This window comes from Dama dama, chromosome 5, assembly GCF_033118175.1.
Source record: "Dama dama isolate Ldn47 chromosome 5, ASM3311817v1, whole genome shotgun sequence".
Lineage (NCBI taxonomy): Eukaryota > Metazoa > Chordata > Mammalia > Artiodactyla > Cervidae > Dama > Dama dama.
In genome coordinates this window covers 67,105,938-67,117,263 of record NC_083685.1, presented here as the reverse complement: position 1 = coordinate 67,117,263, position 11,326 = coordinate 67,105,938, and the positions used below count along the sequence as shown (strand labels likewise).

Here is an 11,326-nt window from a genome sequence, read left to right as displayed (position 1 = left end):
TACACAAGACTTGCTCCACCCAGTCACTCTCTCCCAGCGTCACCCCTCATCACCTCTGCTCTGCTCTGGCCTCTTGCACTTGCCCAAATGCCCGCGCGCAGTTTTTGGCTTTTAGTCACAGAATAAGAAAGTACCTCACTTTTTTGAGCCGGGCATGGTGGGGGCAGTTCTCATGCCTTTGCTCATGCTGTCCCCAATGTGTAAAATTTGTGCTTTTGGACAACACTCCCATTTTTCAAGTCTCAGTACAGTCCGTAGAGTTTTGGCTGTATCAGTGAAAGTGAACCGCTGCTTTTTCTGTGCCTTCCGTCAGCTCCATTGCAGAAAGCCTCACTGTGTCCTTCTGTGCACATGGGCCATCAGCTTTGAGGAGAAGGCCCACATCCTGCTCATCTTTTCACCCTCAGCACTTGCAGAGCACCCAGCACTTGCATTGTTTCATCTTAGCGCTGGCTAGTCCTGTTCAACCTTTAGCTAGGTATGGCAAAGAACAAAATAAGCAACCAAAAACTGCATCGTACACTACTGGATTATCATTTCACAAGTTAAGAGTAAAAATTTGTAGGATTATAAGGATGAATTTTACCTAATGAAGCCCAGAGGAATTCACTAGAGACATTAATGGCTCAGGGTTTCTTCCATAATCACAATCAAGGATTATATGCTTCTTTTTCTTCCTTGTTAAACAACCGAACTGAGCACAACAAAATAAAAACTCTGATTTTCTCCTAAGAAGGTCAACAAGCTCCAGGGAATAAAACCTTCCTTCCCATTCCCTTTTCCCACAAGTAACAGGACACGTCAGTGTGATGAGATCCCCTCTTTCTATTTCTCTGCCTGATGCTGGCACTGCCTCCCTCACACAGATTCCTCTGATCCTTCAGGAAGAGTTCTTCTATTTGTTTTCCCAAAGCACTGTGTATACTCTAATACAGGTAGTTAACAAACATGAATTCTAGGCCATGAAATTGTAACAGGTCAATGTCTGGCACATAATGAGCACATAAATGAAAGATGAATTGAATCTTGCTTTAAGGATATGAAATGAGTCAAGACTAATTAGCTTAATTTCAACCTCAAATACTTCCCTTAGCTTTTAATGAGAGATCATGATCTTTGAACACAGATTTAACAATACACAGTGATTGTTTTTGCGACCTACAATACTAACGTCTGAAAAGGTGTAAATTATTCATGAGCACACCATATGTTTAAATGAGTTTATTTATAAACAATTGCTATATAAGTAATATACAGTAAGAGAAAACCACTAATACAATGGAGTTCTCACAGTGGTTGTTTTTATGTATACACACTTAGAATAACTTTAAGTGTTTGGTACAGGCTCATAGAACACTTCATTCTGTGGTGTTGTCATTTCATGTTTTAAGTATTCAACACATTTAAATGATTAAATACAAAGTTTATTTATTATTAAACTCTAACTGAATTTGTTGTTGGTAAATTAGTGGTGATAAAACATCAAATATACTAAAATCTACTCTTAAATTTGTTCTGATTGGATCACTGAGTTACCAACCCTCATACCACTCTTTATGTGACTCATTATTTTCTGATTCTTGATAGTTTATAGGCTTGTAGCTTAGTTTTTAGAATTTGGTAATTCTGCAAAAGTACTTGCACGCTGGCTTTAACATTGGGGCATCTCAACTCTGACATTAAAACAGCCTCTGTGTAATCAGCTTACATGCTTGGTAGTATTAAGACACTTAAAAATGACTTCTAACAGCTATTTCCCTTAGTCTTACTTGCTTGGGTTTTTATATATTGCTGAAGCATCATTCTTTTAAGGATGTAAACTATACCGACTTGGTAATGAAATGAAGAAACCTAACTAGAAGACAAATGCCAGGGCTTTTAAAAATTATACAGTGCATTAGTAAGTGCTTTAAAATTAAACCATCCAATGACATACATGCAAGTTACACTATAGATGCAAAAAAATGGATTGACTGTGCTCTTACGTTCACCACCACCAATGCTCTATACTAACTACACTGCTATGACAATAAAGAACTGACAATTTGTTAGTCTGAGTACATGTCGGAATACCTGTACTCAGTCTCAGGACATCAGTCTGAGTACATGTGCTCCATACATCTCTGTATTTAACTGGCACCTCACTCTCCAAGTACCCAACTTACTTCAATCCTATGTTCATTTTCCTCTCAGAGTGGTTCAAAGTAACTACAGTGACACACAAAAGGGAAAAAAAATGAATGCCAGGCTTCCTATTAAGTAAAGCCAAATCAAAACTATAGTATTATTAGCTATTTCTGCAGGAAAACAGATTTCTATAGTTCTGGTCAGTTATTTTATCATTAAACCTTAATTTTGCCCATAATGTTTCAAGAAATCAAATTATTCTTGACTTATTGGAAATTATATATAATACACAAAGAAAATGTGATTTTTTTTGGCCAATCATCAAATATGCTTTCATCTGAACAAGGGAAATCATTTTAGTTTAACATAAAATTTTCAATGAAACAGCATAAATTTACAATATTTAGTGGTCTCATTCAATAAATTTTCCAATCTTCTAATTCAGGCTTAACAGAGAAGAGCAATGATCATAGGAGAAAAGCACATAACACACGACCTCCTGTGGCCATCACCTCACAGGTTGGCTTTCTTGTGGTGAATCCTAGTGCAGGCCATCACGCTCCAGGATTCTCAGTGCCTGGAAACGGAACTGCCTGGGAAGATTCAGAAATCCTCCATTCTTGGGCTTACACGGTAAGCACTTGGCGTGATCCTCAATCACACTTTTATCCAGCACACATTATTATAGGTCAGATTTTTCTCAACAATGCTTATACTGATTTGTGCTATATAAATATAAACATTTCTATACACAGAATGCATACACTGACACAGGAGTATGAAGTTAGCCAGCCATCCACAAGCAGAATGGAATAAAAATTGCAGGAAGAGTAGTATATGATGCCAAGCCCAGACAGACTATAGATGCCAATCCCAAGACTGCCGAAGCAAGGACACTTCTCTGATCACGAATAATTATCTTCACATTCTCACAAAACTGGAAAATAAAATTTAAGAATATTAGAAAAGGCTAAACCCAAGAAGAATCATATATACCAAACAGTAGAGCACAACTTTTCCAGCTATTTCCTGTCACCAGAAGAACTAGAATTTCTCTCACAACTTAGGAAAGAATTTAAGTTGTTAACAGTTCGGTTTCCTGATTCCACATCCCTTAGTGGCTGAAATAATACTTTTGGCACTTGCCATTGTAAATGCAGAACATTTACAGAAAACTACAGAGAATATAACCACATAAAAGTTATTCAGGATTAAAGGTTAAAAACAACATTAAACTGCCTCTTGGTAACAATAACATATTCAAAAGTAAAATGATCTTGAGCAAATAGAATTTAGCCCATCATAATTGGTGAATTTGATTCCTACAACTCACCATTCTAAAATTTGGCAATATTTCTGATGATAAATTTCTGATAAGCCACAAAATCTAAAGACATCAAAAGTCTAATTTTATTGTCCTATCCCATTCCCTGCCAAAATAAAGTCAGATCAATTGAAATTGAAAATTGGCTGCTGGAGATAAACATAAACGAGATCTTTATCTGCTGAGGAATGCATTCTTCTAAGATGTGTATTTTTTTATGAGAAACTAATTTTTCTCAGAAATATTGCCTGGGTCACTCTTAATCATTTAACCTGTCCAGACTATCTTCTTCTCCTCCATGCAAATATTGAGGTTGTTGTGAGGATCAAATGAGATCTATTTTGCAAAAGTACTCTGCATTCGTCTGCATGCTGTATAAATGTAAGGTATTACAATGATTATTTTCACTGCTAGATCTTGACAGTTATCTCTACCTCATCACTGTTGGGGCAGAATTTAGCAATTAATTGCTCCATTTTTATAACAGTTTCCTACTTGTGCTCAGCTAGTGAAGAATCTACCTGCAATGCAGTAGATCCCGGTTTGATTCCTGGGTTGGGAAGATCCCCTAGAGAAGAAAATGGCAACCCACTCCAGTATTCTCACCTGAAAATCCCATGCACAGAGAAGCCTGATGGGCTACAGTCCATGGGGTCGCAAAAAGCTGGGGACACAACTGAACGACTAAGCACTTGGCTTTAAGCTCATTTTCTAGATGGCACTGTATATGCTTTTAGGGTTTCCTAGAATTGCCTATGTAGTTCTGGACAGCCACATTTCCAAATTCTTAATGGATAGAATGAAAGTGAAAGTGTTAGTCGCTCAGTCATGTCCAGCTCTTTTCAACCCCATAGACTGTAGCCCACGGGTTCCTCTGTCCATGGAATTCTCCAGACAAGAATACTGGAGTGGGTATCTTCCTGACCCATGGATCAAACCCAGGTCTCCTGCATTGCAGAAACAAGTCCAATATATTTTAACACACCACCTTCACTGCAAGGCTGTCTGTCAGTACTTTTATACAGTATCTCAACAAATACAAAATTTCCAGTTGGTTATCCATATATCATTCTTTTTGTGTGTCAAACACATGATTTGCCTCTTTCTACTAAGCTAACAAGATATTGAGTAACAAATACGTAATTTTAAAGTGATGAGGATCAAACTGAATGAAGTTTTCAGGATAGTAAGAAAAACTGTTTGGCAAATAATGGGGAGATATACATTTAGGTGGGCTTCCCAGGTGGCACAGCAGTAAAGACTCCTCCTGCCAATGCAGGAGATGTAGGAGACATGTGTTCAATCCCTGGGTCGGCAACCACTCCAGTAGTCTTTCCTGGAAAATTCCACGGACAGAGGAGGAGCCTGGAGAGCTACAATCTATGGGGTCACAAAGAGTTGGACACAACTAAAAACATACACACACATACATTTAGGTAAATACGAATACTGTCTTGATATAGTCATTCTTCTTTAATCTTTTTTCCCAATAATATTTAATTAAGACCAACATAGAATCATTGTGGACTTTCTTTCCCCCATAAGAGGATCATCACATTTCTAATGTTCTGTCCAGGAGGCACCTCTGGTGCTGCTCTATGGTAGGAAATGCCCTCTAGTTCTAGATTAATATTAAGAAGCCTGTAGGGGCACCTTTGAGCAACAAATCCCTGCAAATTAAAAGGGGTACATGTATTCATTTTGGCAATGCAAAGCAATACCAGCAAAGAAAAAAAAAGCATAAGAAATAATAATAGTTACTAATTAAAGGGCTTTATAGCTTATGAAATACTGAAATTATTATCAAATGGTTTAATTCTACATTTTCTAAGCTTGTTTAAAAAAAAAAAAAAAAGCATCACTGCCAAAGGAAAAAAAAAAAGATTCTCTTCCAGTTCACTTTCACATCATTAACTGTAGTGTTTTCACGAGGGAAAGTGCTCTTGAGATTTTATAAATACAAATTTAAGTAAGACAACTGTGTAACTCTCACGTTAATCTGATAACAGTTGTATATGTGGAGAATTCAATCACCAGTCCCAGAAGCAAGGCAGTCCTCATGTTTCTAGAAAATAAAAGCCAGTCCTCCTTCAGAACTAATGACCTACTTCTCTCAGAGCATGTTCAAAAACAGTCCTTAGAATTGGAAAATTTGGGAAGGGGATATTTATTTTTTTCCCCTAGGAAATCTACTGTGTGGCCAAATTGTTTGTTAGACCATTCACAGTGAAGACAAAAACTCAGTTTCACAAGAGGTACTATGCAGCAACAGCAATTAAAGCACTTCTCTACTTCTATAAAACCTTTAAAAGTTTCCAAAGAGGAAAAACTGTTCCAACTAGTTATTTATGCAGATTAAATATTTTACTTAAAAAAGTACTTGTACTATTTTTTTGTAGAAATATATAATACAGTGTTATATGTGTCCCATGAAAGGGTAACTCCTAATTATGGGAGGGAAATACTGTTTTTCCTTAGAGAAATGACTTGCTTGGGTCGTAAGTAAATCTGACATGTTTCCTTTTGAACACTTTTGGAGCCAGTGTTTGTAAATGTGGTGAAGCTCATTTCTAAACAGGCCTGGACTGATGCTGTGATTCTTGAATCACTGCACAGTGCTTTAACTGTATTTTTATTTTACTTAGAATTCCTAGGTTGAGTCTGCTATGGCTTTATAAATATTCTGTAAGGAGTTTCATATATGGATGTAAACAAGCACTATACTTTCATGCTCTGTGAAAGAGGAAAGATTTTCCCATGTGGGTCAAAAAATTAAGATGTGGAAAAATAAAATACTGGTTACATGGACTTAGATTCTTTTGGTCCCAACATATCTAAACATGAAGAGTATAAATGAAATGTATTATGTGATTGCCCAGATTTTCATTGTGAAGGATGCACAGTAACAGCACCTCTTTAGCAACTGCAGAGAAGGTTAAGACTTCCAATTGCAAATGAAATTGCAGGCTTAAAATGTGATTTTTATAAGTTAAAAGGTTTCAAAAGGCAATAAAAAAAATCCACTATTTTTTCCTTTGGCTTTGTAGCTAATTTAATCATCTTAAATTCTAACAGTTCCCCCCCCCCCCCCCCCCCACTTTTTTAAAGTACCCATAAAATTACCTTCCAACATTTAATGACTCTTCTGGAAAGCCAATTGTTTTAATCTCTGGGGAACTCTGAAACACTCCAACCCAACTGTGGGGCTAGTGGATATAGGATGCTTAACAATGGGGAAGTCTAAATGGGGATTAAAGCCAGCATAAAAGAAATGCAGAATACCAAGGAGAAGATTTCCCTCAAGCTCAGCCACAGGAGTAAAAAACCTACCAGGGAGGGCTTCCTAATGGATATTTTGGTAGTTTATATTAAGCAAAGAGAATTCTCTCTCTGCAGCTCATAGGGAAAACGGGCATGCTTCCTTGTTTTAAAGGCACAACAATTTGTACTAGACAGTGTTATAGATTAAATATAAACTCGACACCTTCCTTCCAACTGCCAATTCTTGGGTAAAGTTGCAAGCATAAGGCGACAGGTTTTGTGTGACCCTCCCAGTCACCTGCCCTTGTCATTTCAACTATGCTGGGTGGACCCCCTGATGACTTCTGCGGCAATAACTGGGCAGCTCTCTGGCGTCGCTGGCAGCGGAACGGCATTGCCACATTCTTTCTCCGTGCATTTCGAGACATCCTGCAAGGCACATTGCCATTTATTTCTTTACTTCGCTTTCCCGAGGAACACCAGAAGGTTCGTTACTAAATCTAGAACTCAATCCCTGCTCCCAGGGGAGAGGAAAGTTTAGGGATGGGAGGGGGTGTTCCCACCGAGCCCACCGGGGAGTCGGTCACACGTGGTACCTTGTCGGCCTGGGGGCTAATCGCGGTGCCGAACCTGCAGTAGGTGACGAAATGCTCGCAGTTGTTCCAAAGCAGGCTGTAGGGAGTTATGCCCAGCAGCTTCTCTGCCCTCTGCGCCACCTCTTCGTTGAGCAGCGCCTTCTTCTTGAGGGACCTGTCCAGGTGATTGACCAGGATCTCGGCTCCGTAGGCGAAGTCCTCCACGGTGTCCACGCGGATGCTGGCCACCCTGCAAATGACGCCTAGGATGAGACGCTTGTTGGAGACCACCTTCTGCGTGAGCCCTCTGTCGTCAGTCAGGGCCAACAGGATATCGGGCATCATGTGGGCGACACGGTTGTCGCCCAGGTAGATGCCATAGTGCGTCAGGTGTGTCCGAGGCACCTCCAGCACGTCGCCGCGGAGAAAAGAGTTGATCTCATATAAAGTGTTCCCAGCCTTGTCTTCCCCCGGGGCGCCCGAACTGAAGAACTTGAAGTTGGAGATGAAGAGCAGCTTCTCCAGCACGAGCGACACCGCCTCCAGCATTGGGTTCTTCATCCTGTAGGGAAAAGGGAGTTTTGTGGCTGGGGCACCGCCGTTTCTCCGGGACGGGCCGCGCGGAGCCCGGCTAGGTGCGCTGCGCCGCCGCTCACCAGCAGGCCGGCCGGCCAGTGCCGCGGGGCACGTCGCCTGCGGAGGAGGGAGGGAGAGAAAAAGGAGAAGGCGAGAAGCCTGGAGATCGGCTTGGCTTGGCCGCACCCCACGGGCGACTGAAGAGGATGCGGAGCTGGTCGCGACTGACCGCTGGGACAACGGGACCTGCCCGCCAAGCTGGAGGCTATGTATATAAAGCCCACCTGGAGGTCGGGCCGAGGCACAGAGCCGCGCGCGGTGCTAGCAACGGAGCCTTTGCCGAGGCTTTTATCGCCGTCGAGGGGGCGGGGCCGGACGCCATCACAGACCCGGCGAGAGCGCTGATTGGGGCTGGCGGCAGGGGCGGTGCCGGCCCGCAGGCCCCTTGGAAAGGGCGGGCCGCTTCTGGGCTTCGAGGTTCTGCCCTCCCTCTGCGACCCCTTTCAGGACAGGCCTCCTCTTTGAGATCCAGACCTTAGCCCTTCCCGCCTCTCAGCGGCCGGCTTTGGAAAGTAGAAGCCGCGCAAGAGATCTTGCGCCTGCTAGATTGGGGCGTGCTCTGGGTACCTCTGGGACGTTTTTGGTGGAGAGTCTCCTTGGGCGAGATTTCTGAGTAGAGCCACCTCTCGCCAAAAGGTTGGATACTCGGAGACGTCGGCTTCCTAAAATATATAAATTTACTCTGAGAAGTGTGCGCGCCTCGAAAGCCTCCAGATTCCTTCCTAAACTACGTAGAGCAGTGGTCCTACACACCGCGCACTCTTCTCCCCTTTAAATGCCCCGAATGACCCTCGCTGTCCGCTGGCGCGCGGATGGGAAGCGGAGCGCGGTTGGGAAGCGACCCCGCGAGTGATCGGAACCCGAGGCGCCTCCGCGTTCCGTGGCGCCAGGGACCGTTGAGCGCACGGTTCCCAACGGTCAAGAAGTATAAACGACAAAGCGCCCAACATTCTCCTGGAAAACCGAATTAATTTTTCCAGCTTCAGAGCCACACGGATCCTGCTTCTTCGGCTCACTGACCGAAACTTCGCCTCTTACAGCGCAGCCCCCCGGAGGCGACCGAGCAAGGGGCGCTGCCCTCCTGGCCTGAGCGCCCGGGGCCGCGCACAGCGGGGCGGTTCTGGGGCGCACGCGCTCCAGGGCGCCGCGGTCGTCGAGTCCGCGCCAGGCTCCATACGCGGAGTCCCGACCCATCGCCGAGTTCCGTGCTCACGCATTATGTAAACACGTAAATTCCTGGGACAAAGGCCACGATGAGGGCGCCTCGGTTGGCTCCACAAAGCCGCCCCGTACGGAGCTAACAGGTTCTGTCAGCTAGCAAATTCTCCGCCCGCCTGGGTGAAGGCGCTCCCGGCGGGTGATGGATGAAGGGACACCCGTCTTACCTGGAACACGGAGTGGAATGGAGACCAGACGGGGATGAAGCCGGCTCCTTATTATCCTCTGAGGCCCAGCCTTCGCACTCGCTCATTATCTGCCGTCAGCGCTCTGCCCCAGACGTCCGGCTGCTGGTGACTTTTGTTCATTTCACAAAAGATTTCGAATCACATTTTAGTCCCAGCAAGAAGAAGAAAATTCCATTTCCCACCAAAAAAAAAAAAAAAAAATCGAAAAAGGAAGGTGGGGTAAGACGGGAGAGGCAGTGTATGAGGAAATTTTAAGATATTATTTCCCCATTCTTAGCCCCAAATTTAAAGAAAAGTGCGGCTAGCGGGTAGTTTAATCAAACTCCTGGACACACAGGCGCTAGTTAACGTCCAGCAGCACACCAGCTCCCGAGGTCTGCAACTCTGGGATGTCTGTGGACATTTTTAGCAGTCCGATCCAGACCTTGGCATACACGTTAACTGCAGACCCGGCTCTGGTCTCGCTGCTCTGGTCCAGTTTTGGGAAAGCACGGATACCTGGGCCTCCAGAGTCAAGAGCCAAGCGGCCCGGGGAGATCAAAAGGGACTTGGTAATTAGCGATTTCCGTCTAACCCGACTTAAAACGCTACGACAGTCTTCACCCGGCGAATTTGCTGGAGACAAAAGCAAGGAGAACTGCCTCACGGCAGGCAGTTTCACTCTTTCAGAGAGGGGGTTGGGGGGGAATTAAGGAGAAATCACCTACAGACATAGTCGCATCCCCGGGGCGTTTTGTGAGTCAGGCAGCGCCAAGCCGATTTGCATTTGATTTTTCTCTTTCCCAGTAAAGTTAATTTTTGGACCGCCGCCTCTGAAAAGGGAGTCACTTAACGAAAGAAAAAAAGAGAGAGAAAGAGATATGAGAGTAATATGAAGCATGAAGCCGACTACGTTGCTCAAGATGTAGGCGCTCTGCTGTCTTGGGCAATGAATGGTGAGAGAGTGTCCATAGTTTCTGGGACGTTATTTTTGCCTGGATTAAGTCCCTATTTTTAAGCCAGAGTGTTATGCTGTTGAGTAAATTTATTTTTCTCAATGTAACTGCCCCAGACCTGCCCTCTCGGCCTTCCCTGCCTGCCGGGAATTCGGCTCCGGGAACCTGTAGGAGAAAATGAAACGTCTTCATGTGTCCATGTTTGAAGTCTCTTCAGATCTGTCGAGCAGGGAGGCGTTAGCGAGGACTAGGCTGCTTTTCCGCTGAGAGAATGAGCTCTTGTTGGCTGAACAAAACTTTCCTTACAACTGCAGTAGTCAGCATTCTCAGAGTCGCATATAAGTAAGCCTGCCTCCCTAAATCAGTCAAACTAAGGAAACACAATTGCTATTAGAAGGAAAGGCCCCTAACATCAGAACATCTTCCTTCCTAAACCAGAAGCGGTCATTCATTCGTAAAGGGGAAAATCCGACTTGCTAGAGAGACTCCTAGTTTCCCAGTTGTAGGAAAGGTAGCTACATTCAACAAGTTTCGTGCAAACGCCTTAAATGCATTCAGAACTGGTCGCCCGGTCTGGTGGGGGGATTGTGAAAGCGTGCTGGCCTTCCAGGACAAAATAATGATGTCAAAGAACTATCAACACTCGCCTCGCTGTTTCTTTCTACCTTCCCAAGGAAAGAGCCAAGTCAAAAGACAGTCACAGCATCCACTCAGGCCGGCGTCCGTGTCTCCCAGTGGGGCAGACCACGATTCCACGGGGTTTCTGCATAAAGAAAGCTGGAATCCGGGCTCGCAGACCCTACCTAACTTTCAGGCTTCACCTTCAGGCCCTGTATCCCGCCGCGGGGTCCCAAGAGAAAGAGCTTCTGTTGGTTCTCCGTTCTCCGGCCAAAGGGCGGAGTCCCGCAGAAGCCCGAAAGCTGAGGGGTTTCCTATCCGCAGACTTTTTACCTCTGGAGATCCTCTTCCTCAGAAGACTTTGTAGCGGAAGATTGGATCACAGAATCTTGTACTTCCTCTGTGCTAGGCACTGAATTAATAAGCATTTTCTCACTTAGTCCT

General features: G+C 44.1%; 1 protein-coding gene across 8 annotated transcripts; it reads right to left on the bottom strand.

Moving 5' to 3' along the window:
* Window positions 1–1,206: 1,206 nt before the first annotated feature.
* Window positions 1,207–10,117, bottom strand: LRAT (lecithin retinol acyltransferase). 8 transcript variants are annotated; one of them, XM_061142544.1, is made up of 6 exons: window positions 10,037–10,117; window positions 9,309–9,438; window positions 7,343–7,849; window positions 6,936–7,141; window positions 4,676–4,831; window positions 2,922–3,064 (listed from the first exon to the last, which is right to left on the bottom strand). In XM_061142544.1, exons 2-6 carry the CDS (start codon window positions 9,392–9,394, stop codon window positions 3,057–3,059), a joined length of 963 nt encoding a protein of 320 aa, XP_060998527.1. In that variant the 5' UTR covers window positions 9,395–9,438; window positions 10,037–10,117; the 3' UTR covers window positions 2,922–3,056. The 8 variants fall into 8 exon arrangements, 7 of the variants coding, with proteins under 7 accessions (XP_060998531.1, XP_060998527.1, XP_060998528.1 ...); XM_061142545.1 differs by lacking the exons at window positions 9,309–9,438; window positions 10,037–10,117 and adding an exon at window positions 8,148–8,202; XM_061142546.1 differs by lacking the exons at window positions 9,309–9,438; window positions 10,037–10,117 and adding an exon at window positions 7,944–8,141.
* Between the last annotated feature and the right edge of the window lie 1,209 nt (window positions 10,118–11,326).